At 54.2% G+C, this 19,039-nt stretch overlaps 3 protein-coding genes across 3 annotated transcripts in view; 2 read left to right on the forward strand and 1 right to left on the reverse strand.

Moving 5' to 3' along the window:
- Positions 1-14,877, forward strand: part of LOC134748227 (integrator complex subunit 1) — a 72,720-nt gene extending 57,843 nt beyond the window's left edge. The window contains exons 31-37 of the mRNA XM_063682948.1: positions 8,847-9,034; positions 9,819-9,998; positions 10,914-11,054; positions 12,722-12,845; positions 12,928-13,099; positions 13,691-13,812; positions 14,185-14,877. Of these exons, the coding sequence (XP_063539018.1) occupies positions 8,847-9,034; positions 9,819-9,998; positions 10,914-11,054; positions 12,722-12,845; positions 12,928-13,099; positions 13,691-13,812; positions 14,185-14,274 (1,017 nt within the window). The 3' untranslated portion in view covers positions 14,275-14,877. The remainder of the gene's footprint in view (positions 1-8,846; positions 9,035-9,818; positions 9,999-10,913; positions 11,055-12,721; positions 12,846-12,927; positions 13,100-13,690; positions 13,813-14,184) is intronic.
- Positions 14,874-17,710, reverse strand: LOC134748225 (viral IAP-associated factor homolog). The gene is made up of 5 exons (XM_063682945.1): positions 17,558-17,710; positions 17,342-17,474; positions 16,826-17,054; positions 16,041-16,249; positions 14,874-15,200 (listed from the first exon to the last, which is right to left on the reverse strand). The coding sequence occupies exons 1-5, from the start codon at positions 17,561-17,563 to the stop codon at positions 15,088-15,090; spliced, it is 690 nt and encodes a 229-aa protein (XP_063539015.1). The 5' UTR covers positions 17,564-17,710; the 3' UTR covers positions 14,874-15,087.
- Positions 17,711-18,448: 738 nt separating this feature from the next.
- Positions 18,449-19,039, forward strand: part of LOC134748172 (atlastin) — a 31,768-nt gene continuing 31,177 nt past the window's right edge. Inside the window, exon 1 of the mRNA XM_063682885.1 lies at positions 18,449-18,617. Within this exon, the coding sequence (XP_063538955.1) occupies positions 18,455-18,617 (163 nt within the window). The 5' untranslated portion in view covers positions 18,449-18,454. The remainder of the gene's footprint in view (positions 18,618-19,039) is intronic.

The following is a 19,039-nucleotide window of genomic DNA, read 5'->3' on the forward strand; positions in this document are numbered from 1 at the left end:
GCGCGCCCGACCCGCCGGCGCTGCTCGCCGCCGCCGCCGCCGCCGAGCCGCTCCTGTTACTACTGCTGTACATGAAGGTATACATTCTAAACCTGCCTCCCCCCCCCCCCCCTCCCTGCCCCTCGCTGGACAGCATGCGGCGCCGCATCGAGGCCCGCTTGCCTCTAGCCCTGCGCTGCGCGCCCGACCCGCCGGCGCTGCTCGCCGCCGCCGCCGCCGCCGAGCCGCTCCTGTTACTACTGCTGTACATGAAGGTATACATTCTAAACCTGCCTCCCCCCCCCCCCCTCCCTGCCCCTCGCTGGACAGCATGCGGCGCCGCATCGAGGCCCGCTTGCCTCTAGCCCTGCGCTGCGCGCCCGACCCGCCGGCGCTGCTCGCCGCCGCCGCCGCCGCCGAGCCGCTCCTGTTACTACTGCTGTACATGAAGGTATACATTCTAAACCTGCCTCCCCCCCCCCCCCCCTCCCTGCCCCTCGCTGGACAGCATGCGGCGCCGCATCGAGGCCCGCTTGCCTCTAGCCCTGCGCTGCGCGCCCGACCCGCCGGCGCTGCTCGCCGCCGCCGCCGCCGCCGAGCCGCTCCTGTTACTACTGCTGTACATGAAGGTATACATTCTAAACCTGCCTCCCCCCCCCCCCCCTCCCTGCCCCTCGCTGGACAGCATGCGGCGCCGCATCGAGGCCCGCTTGCCTCTAGCCCTGCGCTGCGCGCCCGACCCGCCGGCGCTGCTCGCCGCCGCCGCCGCCGCCGAGCCGCTCCTGTTACTACTGCTGTACATGAAGGTATACATTCTAAACCTGCCTCCCCCCCCCCCCCCTCCCTGCCCCTCGCTGGACAGCATGCGGCGCCGCATCGAGGCCCGCTTGCCTCTAGCCCTGCGCTGCGCGCCCGACCCGCCGGCGCTGCTCGCCGCCGCCGCCGCCGCCGAGCCGCTCCTGTTACTACTGCTGTACATGAAGGTATACATTCTAAACCTGCCCCCCCCCCCCCCCCTCCCTGTCCCTCGCTGGACAACATGCGGCGCCGCATCGAGGCCCGCTTGCCTCTAGCCCTGCGCTGCGCGCCCGACCCGCCGGCGCTGCTCGCCGCCGCCGCCGCCGCCGAGCCGCTCCTGTTACTACTGCTGTACATGAAGGTATACATTCTAAACCTGCCTCCCCCCCCCCCCTCCCTGCCCCTCGCTGGACAGCATGCGGCGCCGCATCGAGGCCCGCTTGCCTCTAGCCCTGCGCTGCGCGCCCGACCCGCCGGCGCTGCTCGCCGCCGCCGCCGCCGCCGAGCCGCTCCTGTTACTACTGCTGTACATGAAGGTATACATTCTAAACCTGCCTCCCCCCCCCCCTCCCTGCCCCTCGCTGGACAGCATGCGGCGCCGCATCGAGGCCCGCTTGCCTCTAGCCCTGCGCTGCGCGCCCGACCCGCCGGCGCTGCTCGCCGCCGCCGCCGCCGCCGAGCCGCTCCTGTTACTACTGCTGTACATGAAGGTATACATTCTAAACCTGCCTCCCCCCCCCCCCTCCCTGCCCCTCGCTGGACAGCATGCGGCGCCGCATCGAGGCCCGCTTGCCTCTAGCCCTGCGCTGCGCGCCCGACCCGCCGGCGCTGCTCGCCGCCGCCGCCGCCGCCGAGCCGCTCCTGTTACTACTGCTGTACATGAAGGTATACATTCTAAACCTGCCTCCCCCCCCCCCTCCCTGCCCCTCGCTGGACAGCATGCGGCGCCGCATCGAGGCCCGCTTGCCTCTAGCCCTGCGCTGCGCGCCCGACCCGCCGGCGCTGCTCGCCGCCGCCGCCGCCGCCGAGCCGCTCCTGTTACTACTGCTGTACATGAAGGTATACATTCTAAACCTGCCTCCCCCCCCCCCTCCCTGCCCCTCGCTGGACAGCATGCGGCGCCGCATCGAGGCCCGCTTGCCTCTAGCCCTGCGCTGCGCGCCCGACCCGCCGGCGCTGCTCGCCGCCGCCGCCGCCGCCGAGCCGCTCCTGTTACTACTGCTGTACATGAAGGTATACATTCTAAACCTGCCTCCCCCCCCCCCTCCCTGCCCCTCGCTGGACAGCATGCGGCGCCGCATCGAGGCCCGCTTGCCTCTAGCCCTGCGCTGCGCGCCCGACCCGCCGGCGCTGCTCGCCGCCGCCGCCGCCGCCGAGCCGCTCCTGTTACTACTGCTGTACATGAAGGTATACATTCTAAACCTGCCTCCCCCCCCCCCCTCCCTGCCCCTCGCTGGACAGCATGCGGCGCCGCATCGAGGCCCGCTTGCCTCTAGCCCTGCGCTGCGCGCCCGACCCGCCGGCGCTGCTCGCCGCCGCCGCCGCCGCCGAGCCGCTCCTGTTACTACTGCTGTACATGAAGGTATACATTCTAAACCTGCCCCCCCCCCCCTCCCTGCCCCTCGCTGGACAGCATGCGGCGCCGCATCGAGGCCCGCTTGCCTCTAGCCCTGCGCTGCGCGCCCGACCCGCCGGCGCTGCTCGCCGCCGCCGCCGCCGCCGAGCCGCTCCTGTTACTACTGCTGTACATGAAGGTATACATTCTAAACCTGCCTCCCCCCCCCCCCCTCCCTGCCCCTCGCTGGACAGCATGCGGCGCCGCATCGAGGCCCGCTTGCCTCTAGCCCTGCGCTGCGCGCCCGACCCGCCGGCGCTGCTCGCCGCCGCCGCCGCCGCCGAGCCGCTCCTGTTACTACTGCTGTACATGAAGGTATACATTCTAAACCTGCCCCCCCCCCCCTCCCTGCCCCTCGCTGGACAGCATGCGGCGCCGCATCGAGGCCCGCTTGCCTCTAGCCCTGCGCTGCGCGCCCGACCCGCCGGCGCTGCTCGCCGCCGCCGCCGCCGCCGAGCCGCTCCTGTTACTACTGCTGTACATGAAGGTATACATTCTAAACCTGCCTCCCCCCCCCCCCTCCCTGCCCCTCGCTGGACAGCATGCGGCGCCGCATCGAGGCCCGCTTGCCTCTAGCCCTGCGCTGCGCGCCCGACCCGCCGGCGCTGCTCGCCGCCGCCGCCGCCGCCGAGCCGCTCCTGTTACTACTGCTGTACATGAAGGTATACATTCTAAACCTGCCCCCCCCCCCCCTCCCTGCCCCTCGCTGGACAGCATGCGGCGCCGCATCGAGGCCCGCTTGCCTCTAGCCCTGCGCTGCGCGCCCGACCCGCCGGCGCTGCTCGCCGCCGCCGCCGCCGCCGAGCCGCTCCTGTTACTACTGCTGTACATGAAGGTATACATTCTAAACCTGCCCCCCCCCCCCCCTCCCTGCCCCTCGCTGGACAGCATGCGGCGCCGCATCGAGGCCCGCTTGCCTCTAGCCCTGCGCTGCGCGCCCGACCCGCCGGCGCTGCTCGCCGCCGCCGCCGCCGCCGAGCCGCTCCTGTTACTACTGCTGTACATGAAGGTATACATTCTAAACCTGCCTCCCCCCCCCCCCTCCCTGCCCCTCGCTGGACAGCATGCGGCGCCGCATCGAGGCCCGCTTGCCTCTAGCCCTGCGCTGCGCGCCCGACCCGCCGGCGCTGCTCGCCGCCGCCGCCGCCGCCGAGCCGCTCCTGTTACTACTGCTGTACATGAAGGTATACATTCTAAACCTGCCTCCCCCCCCCCCCTCCCTGCCCCTCGCTGGACAGCATGCGGCGCCGCATCGAGGCCCGCTTGCCTCTAGCCCTGCGCTGCGCGCCCGACCCGCCGGCGCTGCTCGCCGCCGCCGCCGCCGCCGAGCCGCTCCTGTTACTACTGCTGTACATGAAGGTATACATTCTAAACCTGCCCCCCCCCCCCCCTCCCTGCCCCTCGCTGGACAGCATGCGGCGCCGCATCGAGGCCCGCTTGCCTCTAGCCCTGCGCTGCGCGCCCGACCCGCCGGCGCTGCTCGCCGCCGCCGCCGCCGCCGAGCCGCTCCTGTTACTACTGCTGTACATGAAGGTATACATTCTAAACCTGCCTCCCCCCCCCCCCCTCCCTGCCCCTCGCTGGACAGCATGCGGCGCCGCATCGAGGCCCGCTTGCCTCTAGCCCTGCGCTGCGCGCCCGACCCGCCGGCGCTGCTCGCCGCCGCCGCCGCCGCCGAGCCGCTCCTGTTACTACTGCTGTACATGAAGGTATACATTCTAAACCTGCCTCCCCCCCCCCCCTCCCTGCCCCTCGCTGGACAGCATGCGGCGCCGCATCGAGGCCCGCTTGCCTCTAGCCCTGCGCTGCGCGCCCGACCCGCCGGCGCTGCTCGCCGCCGCCGCCGCCGCCGAGCCGCTCCTGTTACTACTGCTGTACATGAAGGTATACATTCTAAACCTGCCTCCCCCCCCCCCCCTCCCTGCCCCTCGCTGGACAGCATGCGGCGCCGCATCGAGGCCCGCTTGCCTCTAGCCCTGCGCTGCGCGCCCGACCCGCCGGCGCTGCTCGCCGCCGCCGCCGCCGCCGAGCCGCTCCTGTTACTACTGCTGTACATGAAGGTATACATTCTAAACCTGCCTCCCCCCCCCCCCCTCCCTGCCCCTCGCTGGACAGCATGCGGCGCCGCATCGAGGCCCGCTTGCCTCTAGCCCTGCGCTGCGCGCCCGACCCGCCGGCGCTGCTCGCCGCCGCCGCCGCCGCCGAGCCGCTCCTGTTACTACTGCTGTACATGAAGGTATACATTCTAAACCTGCCTCCCCCCCCCCCCTCCCTGCCCCTCGCTGGACAGCATGCGGCGCCGCATCGAGGCCCGCTTGCCTCTAGCCCTGCGCTGCGCGCCCGACCCGCCGGCGCTGCTCGCCGCCGCCGCCGCCGCCGAGCCGCTCCTGTTACTACTGCTGTACATGAAGGTATACATTCTAAACCTGCCTCCCCCCCCCCCCCTCCCTGCCCCTCGCTGGACAGCATGCGGCGCCGCATCGAGGCCCGCTTGCCTCTAGCCCTGCGCTGCGCGCCCGACCCGCCGGCGCTGCTCGCCGCCGCCGCCGCCGCCGAGCCGCTCCTGTTACTACTGCTGTACATGAAGGTATACATTCTAAACCTGCCCCCCCCCCCCCCTCCCTGCCCCTCGCTGGACAGCATGCGGCGCCGCATCGAGGCCCGCTTGCCTCTAGCCCTGCGCTGCGCGCCCGACCCGCCGGCGCTGCTCGCCGCCGCCGCCGCCGCCGAGCCGCTCCTGTTACTACTGCTGTACATGAAGGTATACATTCTAAACCTGCCCCCCCCCCCCTCCCTGTCCCTCCCTGCCCCTCCCTGCCCCTCGCTGGACAGCATGCGGCGCCGCATCGAGGCCCGCTTGCCTCTAGCCCTGCGCTGCGCGCCCGACCCGCCGGCGCTGCTCGCCGCCGCCGCCGCCGCCGAGCCGCTCCTGTTACTACTGCTGTACATGAAGGTATACATTCTAAACCTGCCCCCCCCCCCCCCTCCCTGCCCCTCGCTGGACAGCATGCGGCGCCGCATCGAGGCCCGCTTGCCTCTAGCCCTGCGCTGCGCGCCCGACCCGCCGGCGCTGCTCGCCGCCGCCGCCGCCGCCGAGCCGCTCCTGTTACTACTGCTGTACATGAAGGTATACATTCTAAACCTGCCCCCCCCCCCTCCCTGTCCCTCCCTGCCCCTCCCTGCCCCTCGCTGGACAGCATGCGGCGCCGCATCGAGGCCCGCTTGCCTCTAGCCCTGCGCTGCGCGCCCGACCCGCCGGCGCTGCTCGCCGCCGCCGCCGCCGCCGAGCCGCTCCTGTTACTACTGCTGTACATGAAGGTATACATTCTAAACCTGCCCCCCCCCCCCCCCTCCCTGCCCCTCGCTGGACAGCATGCGGCGCCGCATCGAGGCCCGCTTGCCTCTAGCCCTGCGCTGCGCGCCCGACCCGCCGGCGCTGCTCGCCGCCGCCGCCGCCGCCGAGCCGCTCCTGTTACTACTGCTGTACATGAAGGTATACATTCTAAACCTGCCCCCCCCCCCCCCTCCCTGCCCCTCGCTGGACAGCATGCGGCGCCGCATCGAGGCCCGCTTGCCTCTAGCCCTGCGCTGCGCGCCCGACCCGCCGGCGCTGCTCGCCGCCGCCGCCGCCGCCGAGCCGCTCCTGTTACTACTGCTGTACATGAAGGTATACATTCTAAACCTGCCCCCCCCCCCCCCCCCTCCCTGCCCCTCGCTGGACAGCATGCGGCGCCGCATCGAGGCCCGCTTGCCTCTAGCCCTGCGCTGCGCGCCCGACCCGCCGGCGCTGCTCGCCGCCGCCGCCGCCGCCGAGCCGCTCCTGTTACTACTGCTGTACATGAAGGTATACATTCTAAACCTGCCCCCCCCCCCCCTCCCTGCCCCTCGCTGGACAGCATGCGGCGCCGCATCGAGGCCCGCTTGCCTCTAGCCCTGCGCTGCGCGCCCGACCCGCCGGCGCTGCTCGCCGCCGCCGAGCCGCTCCTGTTACTACTGCTGTACATGAAGGTATACATTCTAAACCTGCCCCCCCCCCCCCCCCCCCCCTCCCTGCCCCTCGCTGGACAGCATGCGGCGCCGCATCGAGGCCCGCTTGCCTCTAGCCCTGCGCTGCGCGCCCGACCCGCCGGCGCTGCTCGCCGCCGCCGCCGCCGCCGAGCCGCTCCTGTTACTACTGCTGTACATGAAGGTATACATTCTAAACCTGCCCCCCCCCCCCCCTCCCTGTCCCTCCCTGCCCCTCCCTGCCCCTCGCTGGACAGCATGCGGCGCCGCATCGAGGCCCGCTTGCCTCTAGCCCTGCGCTGCGCGCCCGACCCGCCGGCGCTGCTCGCCGCCGCCGAGCCGCTCCTGTTACTACTGCTGTACATGAAGGTATACATTCTAAACCTGCCCCCCCCCCCCCCTCCCTGCCCCTCGCTGGACAGCATGCGGCGCCGCATCGAGGCCCGCTTGCCTCTAGCCCTGCGCTGCGCGCCCGACCCGCCGGCGCTGCTCGCCGCCGCCGCCGCCGCCGAGCCGCTCCTGTTACTACTGCTGTACATGAAGGTATACATTCTAAACCTGCCCCCCCCCCCCCTCCCTGCCCCTCGCTGGACAGCATGCGGCGCCGCATCGAGGCCCGCTTGCCTCTAGCCCTGCGCTGCGCGCCCGACCCGCCGGCGCTGCTCGCCGCCGCCGCCGCCGCCGAGCCGCTCCTGTTACTACTGCTGTACATGAAGGTATACATTCTAAACCTGCCCCCCCCCCCCCCCCTCCCTGCCCCTCGCTGGACAGCATGCGGCGCCGCATCGAGGCCCGCTTGCCTCTAGCCCTGCGCTGCGCGCCCGACCCGCCGGCGCTGCTCGCCGCCGCCGCCGCCGCCGAGCCGCTCCTGTTACTACTGCTGTACATGAAGGTATACATTCTAAACCTGCCCCCCCCCCCCCCTCCCTGCCCCTCGCTGGACAGCATGCGGCGCCGCATCGAGGCCCGCTTGCCTCTAGCCCTGCGCTGCGCGCCCGACCCGCCGGCGCTGCTCGCCGCCGCCGCCGCCGCCGAGCCGCTCCTGTTACTACTGCTGTACATGAAGGTATACATTCTAAACCTGCCCCCCCCCCCCCCTCCCTGCCCCTCGCTGGACAGCATGCGGCGCCGCATCGAGGCCCGCTTGCCTCTAGCCCTGCGCTGCGCGCCCGACCCGCCGGCGCTGCTCGCCGCCGCCGCCGCCGCCGAGCCGCTCCTGTTACTACTGCTGTACATGAAGGTATACATTCTAAACCTGCCCCCCCCCCCCCCCCTCCCTGCCCCTCGCTGGACAGCATGCGGCGCCGCATCGAGGCCCGCTTGCCTCTAGCCCTGCGCTGCGCGCCCGACCCGCCGGCGCTGCTCGCCGCCGCCGCCGCCGCCGAGCCGCTCCTGTTACTACTGCTGTACATGAAGGTATACATTCTAAACCTGCCCCCCCCCCCCCCTCCCTGCCCCTCGCTGGACAGCATGCGGCGCCGCATCGAGGCCCGCTTGCCTCTAGCCCTGCGCTGCGCGCCCGACCCGCCGGCGCTGCTCGCCGCCGCCGCCGCCGCCGAGCCGCTCCTGTTACTACTGCTGTACATGAAGGTATACATTCTAAACCTGCCCCCCCCCCCTCCCTGCCCCTCGCTGGACAGCATGCGGCGCCGCATCGAGGCCCGCTTGCCTCTAGCCCTGCGCTGCGCGCCCGACCCGCCGGCGCTGCTCGCCGCCGCCGCCGCCGCCGAGCCGCTCCTGTTACTACTGCTGTACATGAAGGTATACATTCTAAACCTGCCCCCCCCCCCCCCTCCCTGCCCCTCGCTGGACAGCATGCGGCGCCGCATCGAGGCCCGCTTGCCTCTAGCCCTGCGCTGCGCGCCCGACCCGCCGGCGCTGCTCGCCGCCGCCGCCGCCGCCGAGCCGCTCCTGTTACTACTGCTGTACATGAAGGTATACATTCTAAACCTGCCCCCCCCCCCTCCCTGCCCCTCGCTGGACAGCATGCGGCGCCGCATCGAGGCCCGCTTGCCTCTAGCCCTGCGCGACACTCGATTAAATAAAATATTATGTATCTTCGGGCAACTAAGGATGAAATTCCACCTATCCGATTTCTATGTCCAATGTCCATTGCGTCTCACTGTCTTATTAGGCAAAAATTGAGATGCAAATCCACATTGGATCAAGCAAAAAAGCAAAAATAAAAGGCTGAGTTATCCCTTAAATTGCCAAATAAACGCGGAAAGTCGTGAGTTCAAGCCTCCTCGTAGCTCAACAGTGGCAAGGATTCTGTTTCAGAAAGAAATGCAAAACGACGATCAAGGTTAATGTGCCTCGTCCCGTTGCCAATTTAAGGGTTAAACTGATTGATTTTGATGTTCGGGAAAATCGAATCTCGTTCGGGACTGTGATTTTACTATATTTCTTCTTCTGAATATACATATTAATTTCTTCTTTTCGTATCCAGGTGCCAAAGATCCGCCAACTCCTAATGGAGAGTGCGGAGCGCCCTCTAACTACCTGCCCACTGGAAGGAGCGGAGCCCTACCAACAAGTAGCGGCCAGCTCCACCAGCGCCACCGACCGCGTGTCCCACACGCTGCTGACGGCGCTCGCGCACCCGAACAAAGAACACGGGAAGGAGGCCAACTTTAAGTAAGTAGTTGAGTCGAAAGCAAATCTCCGTTTTGTAATCGTTTTCGTATATTCGGATGTCCGGTTGTTAAATTCTCAACGGGTGGATACGGTCTCATATCTGAACCGATATGAAATTTGAGCAGGTTGCAAATCGATGGTGCTGGAGGCGTATGCTGAGAATACCCCGGACCGCCAAACACACCAATCAGTCAATCCTCGATCAGCTTAAAATTAAGACCCGTTTGTCCACGATATGCCTGCAGAGAATACTGGCATATTTCGGCCACATAGTGCGAAGGGGAGAGGAGAGCCTGTAAAAGTTAATAGTGGTCGGAAACACGGATGGCAAACGTGCCGGTCCTCTGGTTTAAAAAAAGTGCCAACTAAAATATATACAAAATTAAACAGGTTGAAAAAATGGCACGTTTAGACGATAAAATTGTGTATAAAACCTATTAGAACGTATCGATTTTATAAAAATAAGCATAGAAGAATTTTGAGATCTGTTTTTCTGGACTTATATCTACAATGGCGCGAATCGGTAAGCACAAAAACGGTAGCCCTCATTCAAAAGGATTTGAGACCGATTTTAGTTTTGAGTTGTCATATGGCAATTATAATTTAGTCGGTAGTTCTCACATAATAGATTGATTGACATTTAGTTTAGTTTTTAGTGTTTTTTATTTTATTTTATTTTATTTAATTTTTACCGTATTTCTTTTTATGTTTTATTGTATTGTATGTAATGGGTTGGGTGTATTGCCTGAATAAAGAAACATGAATTGATTTGATATGTAACCAGGAGCTGGCGCCTGGAGGCCGGCGTGCGGTCGCTGTGGGCGCGCGTGGCGGGCGCGGGCGCGCGCGCGCTGCCGCTGGCCGGCGCGCTGCTGCGCGGCTCCGTGCCTGCGCCTGCGCGCGCGCATCTGCTCTCCGCACTGGAGCTGCTGCCTGATCATGAACTGCAACGGCCAGATACAAGGTGACGTGGGACATTATTTTTCTAACTCTGCGGAAATCTTAATGACTTGTCCTCTGTGTTTATTAAACGTCTTGGGCACATTCTTGGTCACTTTTTTTTTTCAAAATTGTGGTATTTTCTATAAAAAGGAACCTTATTGTCGATGGCGCTTACGCCATTATTAACGATGCTCCGATATAAATACGATGACGCGCGAAGCTGTGCGACGTAAGCGCCGTCGACAATAAGGTCCCTTTTTATAAAAAAAATGCCCCAATTATTGTTTAGCTCTATGCGGCAGCACAGAGATTTAAAATCTGACCTGACGATCCTGGCAGGGTCGCCGTGTGAGGTGGGACGTTGAAATTATACTACTCGCTCGGAGTATAGATGTATATTGTCTTATTCTACCTATTATTATTTATTTTTTTTATTTATTGAGAAACAAACAGTCTTAAAATAAACATAAGCAACTTAGCTAATAGCTACAAATTGATTATGATTATGTCGTATTTTCGATGCCGACGACGGATATATCCGAACCGCAGGTCCGACGCCAAGGACGGATTGATCCGTCACAGACCACAGAGCGGCATAGACCTCCGCGCATATGCATAAAGTTCAATTTCAGTTCGACACTTCGGTGATATGGCGTCCTTGTGATAGCTTTTGTATTTGACCCGGCGTCGAAAAGGTTAAAAATTTTCGTTGTCAGCCGTTCAACTCCTACACTCCTAATGTCGTATCGTCAGAAAGGGTTCCTCTGCCTACCATCACCATGCCGGGTCACAAAGAATAGAACATATATTAATATACAACTCCTGGCATATAAAAGTTTTAAATTTTTAAGTGTCGGGAGTTCGATTAATTCACGAATGACAATGCTGCCGCAAAAGACCTAATTTTAATTTATATAATTTGCTATTTGCCCTACAGTGAAGAAGTGCAGAACATTCTAGAGTGTTTCGTACAAATGGCTGCGGCGGGGGGCCGGGAGCGCGATCGCGATTCAGCGTTACAACATCGAGTAGCCGCGCTCATGCGCCGCGTCGCTACGCATAGCCCGCCTCGCACGCAGTAAGTTGTTTTATTTGGTCACAATTTTTACTGACAATGAAAATGCACGATAAATAACTGGTTCAAAAGAGTCGTTCAAAATTATTGACACGAATAAAGAGTCAAAAATATCTGTACACAACCTTAGTGGTTAGGCAAATATCTAGAAATTTGTCAAATTGCTGAAATAAACGGTAGAACCATAGAGTAACTAGAGCGATACTGTCATAGTAAATTTTGTAACCCCAGTAAGTTCACTGCCATCTGTCGACACACTTTAAAACTAAAATTGAAGATTTATAAAAATACGATAGAATGTATTTAAATATAGATAAATGATTTTTTTTATTTGCATTAATTATTTTTATGATTTTGACCCATGTTCTTTTACTGTGATATGCGTTAAAATTGTTAAATAACAAACGAAACCGTCAACGCCATCTATACGACTGTAGGCCAAAACTAGTAGCGCCCTCTGAACGAGAATCAAATTTTCTTGATTTTCGAGGCACGTTTTTTCCTTAGACTGTATCCATCTATTACGGAGTTATATCTATCTTTGGTAGAACGTAGGTATAGTACATTACTACAGGAAAGAAGGGCTTGCCGGCTGATTAGGTATAGACGTGTGAGGTATAGTGATACGAAGCCGGCAAGCCCTTTTCACGGCCAGGCATGTATAGTGCTTTTCTCAAACATATGCAATGAAATAAAGAAATACACCACTAAAAAAAACAAATTTCTCCTTCGACTTTGGCGGCAACAAGTTATTAATTGCTAATTCTGCCTCCACCCTCAATTGCGACGGAGTACAATTAATTTCTTCGTCGCTATTATCATCGGAACTCGCATTGAAATGTTATTTATAAATATCAATCACAAATATAAAATCCAGCTACTCGACAAAAGTTTTTAATTTTCCCTCCATTCCCTACATAATGTTTTTTTTTTACGGAAGTCGTGCGTATTTCGCATTTCGCGTGTGTAGTGTTCGAATAGACCTTATTAGGGTTATTATACACAACCTGATATAGTTGGTCAAACCAAATTGTCAGTAAATAAGAACAAAAAAAAATACTATACTCATCCTTTTCTTTTGGGTACTAGTGTAAGACAAAGATAGTATGATTCAGTGATTCTCTCTGTCTATGTTTGAAATGAGACAGTCCTTTGGCAAACTATAAATGCAGAGATGATGCAGAGGATTTAAAAGTTTATTTTATTTTATTTTGGTATATTGTCTATGGTCTCTGGTGACAGTGGTGACTTAAGCCCCATTCGCACGAGCATTCGCTAATCAGAGAAATCGACTCCACACTCGCGTTCGCGGCTTCGCGCCGCGTAGTATGGAGCGGGCTATACAGATTAGTATACTTAATATCAGTTCGTGTGTAATAGGCGTTAACGCGGATATTTTTGGTCCGATAACCATTCAGCCACTAGAAAAAAATTAAAAAATATAAATTAGCTGTTTAGCCTGTTCATGGACACAGACGCCATGTTTACATTAAAATTAAAAAAAATTACTCTCTCGGCCTAGACCTTCAATTTCGTATGAAATTCCTTTACAGTTCTCTCGAGTTGCTCCACCCTGAAGCCTGTTTTGACGCACATACGGACGATATTTCATTGCATGTTTGAGAAAAGTTTATTAGGAGCTCCAATGATTGTTTTATCTTGAATGGCAGTGGATCCCTGAGCGCGCTGGGCGAGGAGCCCGGCGCGGCGCCCGCCTCGGCCGCGCCGCCGCCGCTAGCGCTGCTCGCGCTGCAGCGGAGAGACCCGCCCGACGACCTGCACGTCTACATACAGGTAACGTTTCCTAACCGATAACTTTCAGCTCCAAACTAATTGTTGATAAATACTCTCCTTCTGAACTTTCCCATTTGTTCAGGAAATTGACCAGTGGGGCAGCCGTCGCGGCGGCGCGTGGGGCGGGCCGGGCGCCGCCACCGCTCTCCTGCGGGCGCTCGCCCCGCTCTGTGCGGAGCCGGGCTCCATGACGCGCACGGCCGCCCTGGGCCTGCTCACCAAGCTGCTGCCGGCCGTGCCCGACCCTACACCCGGTAACTCATTTAGGATGTTATTACTTATTAAGGGCCCCCCACACTCGCGTTCGCGGCTTCGCGCCGCGATTCGCGCATGAGTGTGGAGGGCCCTTTAGATTTAGATTATTCACAAAAATATTCTCACCTTTTAACTTTTTGTTACATGTATGTAATAGGGTGAAGCCCGCCGAGAGTAATTTTATAAGTTTTGAGATGCGTCATTTCTGCTGCAGAAATTCTAATGTATGTCGCGGCAAACAACTAATTTTGCATCGCCTTGTGAACCAAACAAACGTTTTGTATGAAACCGAACGCAGCAGCAACCAAATAACCGAAATTACGCGACTCCCGACTCAAAAAATTACGCTCGTCTGGCTTCACTCGTATCGTACTCCCCTAAAAGATATTTTTGTCCGAGAGAACGCAAAGTGTTCTCTTTCAGCTCAGGCAAAAATGCTTTCGCTCGTTTCGCTAGTCTACGGTTTCTTAGCGGCGACTATATTTAATGTCCGAGACGGACGGACTAATGAGATGAATACGACGTAACAAAAAATTATTAGATACTAAAACGGCTGCCGTTTAGAAGGCTAAATCCAAACTAACTTCCAGGTCTGGACGCTATCATGGAGTGCTTGGACTCGTCACTTCCGGAAGTCGCGCAGTCCGTGATCGACAAACTGCCAGAGCTGGTCGTCGGCATGCAGGAGCACGCCGCACGGATCTTGCTAAAGGTATTCATCTAATCATACCATCTTTAATCATAACGAAATCTAAAAAATACCAGTAATGCATGTTTATTTAATTAAGCTTTTTTAATTGAATTAAGTAAACTTTATATTATAAGAAAATTGTTTATCCAAAATCCGATCGCTCTCTAAAAATTGTGTCACATATATTGTAACTAGCCCTAGCACAGGCCCCGGTCTTTTTGGGCTGTTACTGCACACTATGTCTTTAAATACTGGCTTAAATTAAAATGTATAATTAGAAATAGTGAAAAGTTTGGTGTATATATTTAATGAATAAAAAATATAAAAAAAAAAAAAAAATGTTTGGATAGGTGATTGTACATTTACGATTCTGAAGTAATCTGTTGTTGTCAGGTGTTCGAGCTGGGCGTGCGCAGCCGCCTGCCCGTCGAGACCAGCCTGGCGCGCTCCGTCGCCGCCATCAACCTGCAGCGGGGCTGCTGAACACTCAGGAACTACCATACCATCGCCCACACCACACTGTCAACTGACACTTCCTAAACCTTATTACAAAACGCATAAGGTCCACCGGTGGACAGTTAAGTGTTGCCGTTTGTACCATACACAATCGCTTCCTCAATCAATGGACCTTATGTCTTTGTAATAAGGTCGAACGCCTATCGTGCGCGGCGCGTCATCGTGAACCTTGTTGGAATCATAGAGAAATAAGTAAGCATAAAATGCTAACTCCATGCAACAGTTTTCTTACCAAAGCGGTTATTTCGCGGCCGAGGTCCGCAAAAATTGAACACGCACCTAACACCTTGACAATAGAGGCGTGTTCAGATATTTGTGAGCACCTTGGCCGCTCAAATATATCTGATGGCGACTGTACATATTGTACACGCGGAAGGAAATTAAAAGCGATTTTTACAACAATGATGACTCATAAAAAGATAGCAATTTGTCCTCAACTTGCTTTGAATAACATAGGCTAGTTTTGGTTTCAAGATGCTTATTCCCTTGTAAATAATTGTAATGAAAAATGTAACATAATATTAGATGTGATAAGAACATATTTTTTGTGTAATAAAATCAAAAAATACATTTCATTGTTTTTATTTATTTAAATTATAAATAATATTTACTTTATAAAATCTCATTATACAAAATTCTTTATACAAACGTAACATTAACTAGTGATGTTTGTGCCAACTTTCAATCAAAAATATATAAAATAAATTAATATCAAGCACAGAATCGAACCCGCACTCCCAAGCTTAAAATACTGAAGAGTCCACTACACTAGCACTTTGATCACCAGTCATTTGAGCCCAGGTCTTGGAACAACTTGTCTTTGATCTTAGGCCGAGGGTCTTCTTTGATTTTGGTGTCCACGGCTCCTACTTGCCCAAGAATGTATTCCAGTTCTGTAATAAAGTAATCATTTAATTTTGTGAAAACTACGTAGGCCATGACTACAATAGGTTTAGACTCAAGTCCAGGGCAATATGTTGAGTTACAAGAATGTAAAACCAGAGACTTGTTGTTATAGCGGTAACAGAAATACATCATCTGTGAAAATTTCAACTGCCTAGCTATCACGGTCCATGGGATACAGCCTGGTGACAGACAGACGGACAGTGGAGTCTTAGTAATAGGGTCCCGTTTTTACCCTTTGGGTACGGAACCCTAAAAAGGCCAACGCATGTGTTTAAATTTTTTTGCCAGTTTTGAGAAGTCAAAATCTTGTGATGATTTTGAACCAGGAAGCAAGTGTTCCCAGTTTACTGGGCTGCGACGCCTGCGACCCACCTGAACAATTTCACCATTTGGCACATATGCAAATGATTTTAACTTGTGACCCACCAATGGGTTGCAACCCAAAGTTTGGGAAATGCTGATTTAGAGTAAAAAACCAAAAGTAGTTTCTAAACTTTAGAAGGTGTTGTGATGACTAGGACATGCATAACCACAATGATCAGCGGTGTCAGCATGGTTGCATTTTTATCACCTGTCACTATGCCTGTCACTAGTGTCACTTTCGCACTTACATACTTGTTAGAACGTGACAGGCATGGTGACAGGCGATAAAAATGCTACCATGCTAAGTCCGCAGATTTGGGATTAGCATAATTTACATACAACACAGTCAACATAAAACTACAAGACTGTAAAATAGGTCAACAGTAGTTCTTATACTGTTTGACACTTTCGAGGGACAAAAAAGTGGATTGCAGACAGGCAAAGCGAGGTGAAGGTGATCTTACCATCACATGTGATCCCAGTGCCTCTTAGCTCATGTGGCCCCACAAACTGTTTTTTCATGTCCCCCTCAAAGTACACAAACACGCTGGGCAGGTTCCGCTCAGGGAAGTTGGGGATGCATGTCTGCGCTATTGCTTTCAGGAACTTTGTGTATGGGTACTTGGCTGCTAGCTCTCTGAGGTGCTGGTTTAGGAGGGCACACTGCTGGATACTGAAAAAAGACATATACTTCGTATTTTGTTGAAATAGATTTAAAGAATAATTTGGCCACAGGGTTGGTAATAAATAACATAAAATTATGAGTTTTGCTAAATGCTCCTCATCCTCACTCAACTTCATAGTAAAAACTGATTTTGTGTTATGACAACTTATTAAAAAAAAAACATTACAAAACAGTACAATTTAGAAATGTAACAGTTAACAAGATATATGAGGAAACATATGAACAACATATAAGTCTTATAAAAGATTGAATAACACAGTTGAATATATTGTTTTGTGCATGGAGACATGCACATGAGATTGCCAGAAGCCATTGATATAGGCATTTACAGCATAAACATGTTTATGTAATTTATGTACATGATTGCTGCAGGCAAAAGTGACCATAAAGGTAGTATTTACGCTCCATTAGTTTTTATGAGAATTTAGAATAGATTATAAATAACAAATAAGAAGTTTTTGACAGAAAATAATCTTAAGGTTGTTTATATTATCCAGTATTTAATTTGGAGATTACTAGCTCAGTCTATTTGACTGTTATTCTTTGCCATTATTTAAAACTCACCCCTGCTTGTATAAGTGGATGACCACCCAAATGCCTTCCCCGGCCTTGTTGACCTCCTGCACATAGTCCTGCCCTGAGACCTCCCGTACATCTCCAAACTTTGGTTTCTCTGCTAACCGTTTCAGCTCAGCGATGCGCTTCCTTCTGTATTCTTCTAATACTGCTTCATCTTCAGAGTCCTCTAGCTCATCTAGCCCGTCTAGGTCTAGTTCTGATAACTGCTTATCCTCTGTAAAATAACAAATATCAATATAGGTCATGTTTTCGTAGTATGTTTCTTAACCCATTCATTGCCGAAGACGCGAATTCGCGTCACGAAACTTGTTAATCGTAATGAGTCTGCAATTAATGTGTTAAGTACAAAGTATAACATGGGATAATATAACTACCCCCAGTCATTTATAACCTTACAATTGCACTGGCGAGTAAATCACGTGTGTGAAAGTCTCATACAGTTATGATTTATGGTAATATGCACCAGTTGTGACTAACCTAAAACACACCCTAATCACTTACTTTCCTGCTGTTTTTGCTGTATCGTCTGTTCAATCATATTAACGATGTCATCTTCTGTAACTTCCTTCTCTTTTTGTGGAATAATACCCTTCGCGCGCAGCACATCGTTCCATTCTGTATCCTCATTTGGGTTCTATAAATAAACATTGTTTTACGAATCAACTGCAATGTAATATAATAAACAAGTTGAGAAAGAAAGATAATGCTGCACTTTACCTGCATTGTAAATTGTTTTAGTTGTTTTTGTCTGAAATAAGCAGTATTTATTTATTGAACTATTCAAAACCAAGAAATCTGACACCAAACGGCTGACTCAAATATCATAAGGCGTTATACCATGATAGGTTAACTCACATCGAGTATAAAATTGAAGACAATCAAGACCAAGACATTGAAGACTAGGCAAGGGAATAGAAGAGTCGTTTGTCAGTAGAGCATAGGCACAGAGAATTGTACTGTCTTCTTTATGCTAGTTTGTTACGTATTTTCACCGTATTTCATGCCCATGGGATGATTTTTTTTTTTATAAGTAGGAACACAAACAAGATACTCACTAAAGGTTAGCATTTTAAAATACGCCTTAATAAATCCGTAGACAAGTGAAATTTGACGTTTATGTTTTTATTCAAGGCCTCGTTTCATAACCAACATAGAACATAGTCAGTTATTATTTATATTTTATTAATATAGTTGGTCAAACCAATTTGTCAGTATTTACTTCTTGTTTTTTTTTGTTCTTATTTAAGAACAAAAAAAAACTATACTCATCCTGTTCTTTTGAGTGCTAGTACCAATGTAAGACAAAGATATAAAGAAACTATAGTTTGTCAAAGGACTGTCTCATTTCAAACATAGACAGAGATAATCATACTATCTTTGTCTTACACTAGTACTTGCTAGCACTATAGTGAGTATAGTTTTTTTTGTTCTTATTTATTGACAAGCTGGTTTGACGAACTATATTACTTTCTATTCCTTTTGTTATTATTTTATTAATCTCTATTATAATAACCATGTCATTGTGGCTTCACTCTTTTCCAAATAAATACGTTGTTGGCTCTACGCCGGTAACCGGTAATTAGTTAATTACCGATTCGAACCCTAGTTTTGACAATGACACGTCTTTTTTTCTATGAGAAGTTGTCAACTTGCGTCGTGTTGGAAAAACTGCATGTGTCGCTATGTTCAGTCTCGTCAGTTCTCGAAATAAATAAATTGAACATGGCTGATATCGAGGGACATAAACATCGGGAAGTGAATTTCCATGAGAGCGAAGGTAAATAAGGCTACGTTATTATTGTGTAGGGCGAGTGCGGTAGTGATTCGCGCGGGCGGCTGCTGCGAGGCGGCCGAGTGCTGTCTCGTAAGTCAAACCTCGCGTTTCCTCTGTGACATTGAGACTGAGATCTTTTTATACTTGCTGGTTGGAGCTGCTCGCTAGCTCGCCAGGAGCGCTCGGGCCCCCCGGGCGCCGTGAGCATGACCGGGGGCTCGGAGAGGAAGCTCTGTTCAGGTACCGCTTTTGCCTTTGTTTTTGTTGTATACTTGAACAACTATAGCATAATTTATTGTGTTGTTTTTGTTGAATCACGATTTTTTGCATCGTCTAGTTTAGTACTTAGTCTTTTAGAAGTGACAACGTGCAATTAATATTTTTGAATATAATTTCGCGCAACTGTATCCAAAGGGCACAGGCTT

Source organism: Cydia strobilella, chromosome 16, assembly GCF_947568885.1.
Source record: "Cydia strobilella chromosome 16, ilCydStro3.1, whole genome shotgun sequence".
In the NCBI taxonomy this organism is placed as follows: Eukaryota; Metazoa; Arthropoda; class Insecta; order Lepidoptera; family Tortricidae; genus Cydia; species Cydia strobilella.